The following is an 8,646-nucleotide window of genomic DNA, read 5'->3' as shown; positions in this document are numbered from 1 at the left end:
AAAAAAAAAAAAAAAAAACCCAAGAAAACGAAAAGTAGGACATGAGGAGATGTGTAAAACACCATTTTAGGAAAAGGGAACAATATGAGCTTAAAAAAAAAAAAAGCTACTTAACAGTCTGAGAAAGAGATCATAGCTATAAGTTCCTAAAAATATTTTTTGAAATGTCAAGACCTCAAAATACAACTTAACATAATTAGAGAAATGCTGAATAGAATTGCTTGATCAAGAGTCTTTTTCTTTTTCTTAGGCTTATATAAAGATCTATCAAGGTGAAGAATTACCACATCCCAAATCCATGTTACAGGTATTTATTAATCTGGATGCATGATGTTTTAGGATGTTTTAAAAGATACTTATCACTAAAGCTAATCTTTCCACTTATATTTATATGTGTGCCAATCTATTTGTCAGAGATTACAAATAAAAATATTGGATAGAATAATTTACTGGAAGATCATTTGCCTAATAACTTGTGCTCATCTAAATGCTTTCACATACACATACTATTGTTGAAATGCACTTTTTTTTTTGGCATGCTAAGGATCCAAAAAAGTATACTTTATACCAAAGGGTTTTCATCTCTGTACTAAATTTGTGTAGCAGACTCATAATGTCTTAGAGTCACAGATGTAACTAAAAATAGAAAATCAAGTCCAAGTTTTTTAAAAATATTTTTTAGATGTTGATGGATGTTTATTTTATTCATTTATTTATATATGGTGCTAAGAATTGAAACCAGTGCCTCACACATGTGAGGCAAGCCCATCTACCGCTGAGCCACAAGCCCAGCCCCAAGTCCAAGTTTTAAATGAGTGATTTTCATAGTTAAACATTTTTTTAAAAAGGAGAAACTGGTTTTTGTTATATTAAAAAATTACAAGTTTCCTTTTTATTATTAACGATACTATTAGCAACAGTCCTAAAACTCAAGACATTTTTAATATATGAGTATGTTTAAAATGTTCTGTTATTTCCCATACGTTTGGGTTTAGGATTCCAGCTTCCTAATCCTGCATTTCTATAACAGGCTAAACATATTTTTTGAGAAGTAAAATCTTCAAATGAAAATTTATTTTAGAATTATAGTTTATTGAGTAAAAAAATCAATGTTTTATGCATCTTGAAACATTCATTTTTTTTAATTTAAATATGTAGAGGAAATATGCAAAAAGTTTCAAATTATTTTGCAACCTTGGTTCCTTTGCACATTTCTTGCACATGATGCTCTGAAATGTGAACTGCCTGTGGAACTTTAATAAATGTCAACTCCATTTAAAAATATAATTTGTGCTTTTTCCAAAGGCTACAGCTGAAGCTAACAATTTAGCAGCTGTTGCAACTGCCAAGGACACATACAATAAAAAGATGGAAGAGGTAAGAATTAAATAATATTTTAAATAAGATCAGTGTTTCTTCATTGAATTCATTCTTTTTTCTCCCATATCACATTGTATTCTCATGCAGTAGTTTTACTTATTTTTCTCAGGCTAGGTGCACCACACATCTAGTTATTGGATTCCCAAAATATTTTAAAAGAAAATTATGCATGCATAATTTATTTGAAAGGCATTTTAAATGAGTTGCCTCTATTTATAACACATCTCTATTCACATTTTATTTTGGCCAGATTTTCCCATTATTTTTAAAACCAGTTGCTAAAATAACATGTAGTGTTCTTTCCACCATATCCCCTTATATTCTGTAATTTCAATATTTCTCTAAAAGATGAAACTTTGTAGGAAATAAAGAAATCAAACCTAAAGGACCAATATTACTATATGCTATGTTTTCTCATTTTTGTTTTAACTAATGTAATAGGTTTTATTTTCCCATAAAACGTTATAAAATCATAATTACATTCAAAATTGATGAAATCTTAGAATCAGGGGAAATACAGTCTATGAAATGGTATTTTATGACATAAGGACAATCAGATAATATTCTTGAATATAGTTAAATATTAAATAACCAAAGTGAATGACATGGTTAGCTGAGATTTCCCTTGTAACTTTTCAAAATTTAAAATGTGGTCCAAGAACATTAACTATGTCTCTACTTAGTCTGTGGAATACTCAATGGGCCTCCATTCAAAGAAAAATCAGTTAAATTGCCAGAGAAAATGTATTTCACAATTTTACCTCAGAGATTTACAGCAACGATTGTTTTAAATTAAACTTCACTAATCAAAATTACTTCAGTATAGTTAAGATTTCCTAGAGGAACTGGGACATAAGCAGTTTTCTTGGATTTGGCTTAATGCTACAAATGAACTCAGTTTGCACTTCATATTAGGTCATGCCTTTTCACCTTAGGGTCTTGGATTAAATCATGGATAGTAATTCCCATGTTGAAAAGAGAATAAAAATTAAGAAATTAAGATTGACATTATTATGTAAGCCACTTATAAAAATACCAGTCACACTTAATAGTTACATGCCTCAGAGATAGGTAATGCAAAGATGTGGACTGACAGAACATATGCATGCTCCTTCTGAGAAATTACAGTCATGTGTCACTTAAATACAAGTATATTCTGAGAAATGCATCATTAGGTAATTTTGTCATTGTGCAAACATCATAGAGTATACTTATAAACCTGGACATTATGGTCAACTCAGTGTGGCCTCTTGATGCAACACAGAGACACAAGATATATGAGGCTGTTGCTGGTGTAAAGTGGAATACCTTTTAGAGTAAACATTTTTATAAATAGAAATACAGCCTAAAATAATTATTTAAAAGTATAGTAAATACATAAATAAGTAAACATATTTATCATTATCAAGCATTATGTCCCGTACATATTGTATGTGCTACATACAAAAGTATGACTGACAGTACAGTGTGTTGTTGACACCAGTATCACCATAAATATATGAGTAGTGAGTAAGTGGGTTGCATTAAGACATTGAACTGGCTACAGTGTCACTAGATGATAGAAATGCAGTCCATCATTGAAATATTCTTGGGTAACATGACTGAATTAGTGTGTTCTAAAAAACCCAACTAGCTAAGTGAAAACTTTTGATAATATTGCTAATTTACTCTGCATTGTATAAACAAATACTTGTCTATCTGATTCAGATATGTGGTGGTGACAAACCATTTCTGGCCCCTAATGACCTGCAGACCAAGCATCTGCAGCTTAAAGAAGAATCTGTGAAGCTGTTCCGAGGAGTGAAGAAGATGGGTGGGGAAGAATTTAGCCGGCGTTACCTGCAGCAGTTGGAGAGTGAAATAGATGAACTTTACATTCAATATATTAAGCACAATGATAGCAAAAACATCTTCCATGCAGCACGCACCCCAGCCACACTGTTTGTTGTCATCTTTATCACATATGTGATTGCTGGTGTGACTGGATTCATTGGTTTGGACATCATAGCAAGCCTATGCAATATGATAATGGGACTGACCCTAATCACCTTGTGCACCTGGGCATATATCCGGTACTCTGGAGAATACCGAGAACTGGGTGCTGTAATAGACCAGGTGGCTGCGGCTTTGTGGGACCAGGTAGGAACAATTTTTTTTTCAATTAAATTCAGCACACATTTAAACATCATCTGTGTAAACAGGCACTGCAGTAGATGTTGGAAATATATAAATGAACATGACTTGGGCCCCAGTTTTCAAACTTTACAATCTGTCAAAATACAACAATTGGGCTGGGGTTGTTGCTCAGTGGTAGAGTGCTTACCTACCTTTGATCCTCAGCACCACATAAAAATAGATAAATTAAATAAAAGGTATTGTGTCCATCTACAACTAAAAAAATATTTTAAAAAATACAACTAACCACAATATAGTATGTGAAGTCCTACAAAACAGTTTTCCAGTTAGCATTTCAATGTTTTTGAAAAACACATAGATTAAATAATATATTTTTTTCTCTAAAAATGTTAAAAGTTGTTAAAAGAAGTAAAGCAGTTTTTTATTTAGCTGATTATGACTTTTATGTGTTAAGACCCTTAAAAGCTATCATTTGACCAGAACTGGCTTTATTAAGGGCATATATGAAACACTATTGCTAGTCATTTTTTTAGTGTAAACTCCTGAAGACAATATCAAAATTTCTTAGATTGACTTTTACAGCAAGCCATAGCATCAGCCAGTGGTCAACCTCTGGATTAGCTGCTTATGGGTCAGATGTCTGTTATTGTTCAATTAGGAAGTTAAGACCACTGTGATACATTATCTAAGTCACTGATTATGGGCATAAGAGATCATTATACATCTGGAATAATGACTCACCATGTCATTCTCTAAGTGTGTTTGTTATTCATAAAAATTTAGGGAAATTTAGGGAAGTTAAAGTTGAGATTCTACATAAAATTTTGGATTTAAGCCTTATGAACATTTGTAGTCTATAGCAAATAAAACTTACAATTCTAACAGAATTTTAATTAATGGAATTAATGTGTACCTTTGAAGAATCCAGTTGAGATAAACTAAGGGGAGCACAGTGGAAAATGAATGAAATAATAATTGGATCCTCTGAGTTACCATGTTTCAAATAGTCTGTCCCCTACCAAAGGTTGACGATGTACTACTTCAGGTAAATCTCAAAACCCTTCTAGAGTAAGATACTGAACCCTATCAAGAATACATAATTAAGTTCTTCAAAAGATTCTGATTAAAATATGTAATCTGAAAAATTTGCAGGAGTGTTTCTTAAATGCTCACAAATTAATATTATAAACAAAGTTGAATATCATAATGCTATTAATGAAGCAAGACATATACTTTTCTTTTCTCCTTTTAAAACTGCCTTTGCCACAGGGAAGTACAAATGAGGTAAGTTTTTTTTTTTTTTTCAAATTAAAAGCTATATATTTGTAAAGAGTATGAGTCTTATTTTATAAAGTGAATATGCATTAAAAATATTAATGTAGATTGGAAAATATTTGATAACTACTCTTATGTCTAATATTTAAAATTTTAATATGAACTTTTAATATACTCCAAATATTATATATGATTTAATCTGCATACAAAGAACTGATCATCATGAGAGAGTATTTGATTTATTTCCTGAATATATGGAAAATTTCAAAATTCTTATGGTATATAAAAATAATACATTCTGCTCTACAGCAGAGTGAAACAAGTAGTTATGACACCTGAGTAAATTTAGTCACCAAATGTATTTAAACGCTACAACTTTTAGAAGTTGTTTTTTGTTTGGTTTTTAAATTTATTTGTTCTTTTGAGATATATAAGTTGTTTTTAGCTTTAGCTTTTGAATGACATTACCCATATGATTCTAAGCAGGTTCCAAGCCAGTATGCATTCTAACTTTCTTGATGCACCTTAGATCTAGCCTGTAAGTTAGTGTTCAGTTCTCCTATTACACTCCTATATGTGCTTACTATATGTATGAGGAAAGAAGCTAAGCTTCCAGGATGAAATCACTTTTCACACTATGAAAATGATCTCTATGGTCACTGACTTCAGGAAATGAGCTAATCTTGAGTCAACTACCAAGACAAAACATCATGCTTTCCTCAGTTTCTATTGTAGCATATATAACTGGATTATATCCTGTAATGAATTCCCAATGACACACTTAATAATTTACAAGTCAAGGAGTTATTTTATATAAAATAATAAAAAAAATTCACTAAAAAATTTTTCGACTCTGTAAATCAAACCTTAAGAAGAAAATCTAATATTTTAAGAGAACTGGTATTAAAATTAAATGCATTAGAACATAATAGAACTAAAACAATACCATGTTGCACTAACATATTCACATAGAACTGAAAATATTAATAGAATTTCTTAGGAAATCTGTTCCTATTTAAAGGGTATCAAGCTTTTACCCAGCTCTTAAGAATATTCAAAGACTTTTTACAGACTCCAAAGGGATGAAATTAAGACAGGTCAGTGGTAACTGAGTGTTAAGTATGTGAAAGTCAGAGAAGGGGATGAACCTTACACACTAGCTTAAGGGACAAAGAGATATTTGTGGACACTAAAATAAAACAGTATACACTATGCAAATATTCCTATGATTCAAACACTGTTAGCAGGATACAAGGAATAATACTCTAGAGGGGTGTTAATATGGAAAGGCTTTTCTAAGGTAGTATTTCTGAGTAAGGTTTTGTAAAATATGAACTAAGTAATGGAAACAAGGAAAGTGAGGGAGCCCAATGTGGGAGGGCTGGAACAACACAAGTGCTTAGCTGCATGACCACATCAGGAGATAAAGGAGAATAAAATTGGTCCCGTTCTGGGAAATTTATTTTGGAAGTCAGAAATTTTGAGCTCTTATAATTCATCTAAAACCAGTAATATTCACAAAAGTGATAACACATGCTGGAGAGTTGACAATACTTGAGTTCTAATAAACTCATTATTAATTTATATCCTATGTAGAGTGATGATATAAAGGTTTCAAATCCAACATTCTAAGTTTTTGTATTATCATAAACTAAACTAAAATGGAAAAACTTTACACCTCTGTTTTAATGTTTTATAATCTTGATTCTTACATTCCAGGCTTTATACAAGCTTTACAGTGCAGCAGCAACCCACAGACATCTGTATCATCAAGCTTTTCCTGCACCAAAGTCAGAATCTACTGAACAATCAGAAAAGAAGAAAATTTAATCCAAAATTTAAAATACAGGTGCATGACCAATTGTCAGTTAAATATTGTTTTTTGGTTCCATGCAAACATTCAAAATGCTTCCATCAGAACAGTAAAATACCAAACACCTCTGAGGACTGCAAAATGGTTTTGTTCTTTTACTCCAGTGTTTAATAAAAAGATGTATGTATGCATGGTTATATCATTTTGTTAACATGTACAGTTTCCTGATTTTTTTCTTTAAATATGCTGTTATAATTTAAGGTATTTGTATATTTATGATGACAGTACAAGTGTTCTGCTTGAATTTACTAAATTCTACTACTGGGTTATAATTAAACCATGCAGTGATATTACTCCATGTATGGATATGCTCATTTAATTTCTACAGAAAAGATTTAAAATTATTTCATATGGCTATTTCTTTAAAAATACAGCATCATAATTCAGCAAGCTTGATTTATCTACCTAATCTTACACATACCACAAGCTCTTAATTATTTTTAAATACAATTAAGGGCTTTTCAGTTGCTTTACCAAAAACTATGTATTGCTTTTTATATTATGATTTAATATACAATGTAAACCACTTGATCAACAATGCACAAAAAATCATTTTGTATATGTATTTGAGTTTCACTGTATTGTATATTTTTTCATTTGTTACATAAGAAATGTATTCTTCACAGGTTTATTCTTTTAACATGTGAACTATTAAAGTTTACTCTGATTCCTAACATTAAAACAAATGCTTACTGAATTTGGAAATGGTTGGGTGGTGTTGATATAGAAAGATAAAGGTTTCTCTCTTTTTTAAAAACTTCAAGGTACATTTTCTTTATTGTCCATACCATTAAAAATTTAAGTTTCCATTTTAAGAAACATGCTAATCTCTTTAGGTACCTTCCAATCCTTTTTTAAAAAATTATTTATTTATTCTAATTTGTAATACATGACAGTAGAATGCACTTCAATTCATAGTACACATATAGAGCACAATTTTTCATGTCTCTGGTTGTATAAGGTAGAGTCACCCCATTTGTGTCTTATTGCTAGATATGAACATTTTTTCATATATTTGTTGATTGATTGTATATCATCTTCTGAGAGAAGTGTCTGTTCAATTCCTTGGCCCATTTATTGATTGGGTTATTTGGTTTTTGTGTGTGTGTGTGTTAAGATTTTTGAGTTCTTTATATATCCTAGAGATTAGTGCTCTATCTAATGTGCATGTGGTAAAAATGTGCTCCCATTCTGTAGGCTCCCTATTCACCTCACTGATTATTTCTTTTGCTGAGAAGTTTTTTAGCTTGAATCCATCCCATTTATTGATTCTTGATTTTATTTCTTGTGCTATAGGAGTCTTGTTAAGGAAGTCAGTGCCTAATCTGACATGATGAAGATTTGGACCTATTTTTTCTTCTATTAGGCACAGGGTCACTGGCCTAATTCCTTGGTTCTTGATCCACTTTGAGTTTTGTGCACGGTGAGAGATTGGGGTAATTTCATTTTGCTACATATAGATTTCCAGTTTTCCCAGCATCATTTGTTGAAGAGGCTATCTTTTCTCCAATATGTTTTTGGTACCTTTGTCTAATATGAGATAACTGTATTTATGTGGGTTTGTCTCTGTGTCCTCTATTCTGTACCACTGGTTTACAAGTCTATTTTGGTGCCAATACCATGCTGTTTTTGTTACTATTGCTCTGTAGTATAGTTTAAGGTCTGGTATAGTGATGCCACCTGCTTTACTCTTCTTGCTAAGGATTGTTATGGCTATTCTGGGTCTCTGATTTTTCCAGATGAATTTGATGACTGCTTTTTCTATTTCTATAAGGAATGTCATTTGGATTTTGATTGGAATTGCATTAAATCTGTATAATGCTTTTGGTAGTGTGGTCATTTTGACAATATTAATTCTGCCTATCCAAGAACAAGAGAGATCTTTCCATCTTCCAAGATCTTCTTTAATTTCTTTCTTTAGCATTCTGTAGTTTTCATTGTAGAGGTATTTCACCTCTTTCGGTGACTTCCAAGTATTTAAT

At 31.3% G+C, this 8,646-nt stretch overlaps 1 protein-coding gene across 2 annotated transcripts in view; it reads left to right on the top strand.

Moving 5' to 3' along the window:
- Atl1 (atlastin GTPase 1) overlaps positions 1–7,421 on the top strand; it is a 23,852-nt gene extending 16,431 nt beyond the window's left edge. Inside the window, exons 5-9 of one of the 2 annotated variants that reach the window (XM_015487241.2) lie at positions 251–307; positions 1,306–1,377; positions 3,088–3,519; positions 4,786–4,800; positions 6,511–7,421. In XM_015487241.2, the coding sequence (XP_015342727.2) occupies positions 251–307; positions 1,306–1,377; positions 3,088–3,519; positions 4,786–4,800; positions 6,511–6,621 (687 nt within the window). In that variant the 3' untranslated portion in view covers positions 6,622–7,421. The remainder of the gene's footprint in view (positions 1–250; positions 308–1,305; positions 1,378–3,087; positions 3,520–4,785; positions 4,801–6,510) is intronic. The other variant, XM_048798613.1, reaches the window with a different exon arrangement.
- Positions 7,422–8,646: the final 1,225 nt, after the last annotated feature.

The sequence above is a fragment of the Marmota marmota genome, unplaced genomic scaffold, assembly GCF_001458135.2.
Source record: "Marmota marmota marmota unplaced genomic scaffold, marMar, whole genome shotgun sequence".
Taxonomy (NCBI): Eukaryota; Metazoa; Chordata; class Mammalia; order Rodentia; family Sciuridae; genus Marmota; species Marmota marmota.
The sequence above is the reverse complement of the archived record's forward strand: the minus strand, read 5'-3'. Positions and strand labels throughout refer to the sequence as shown.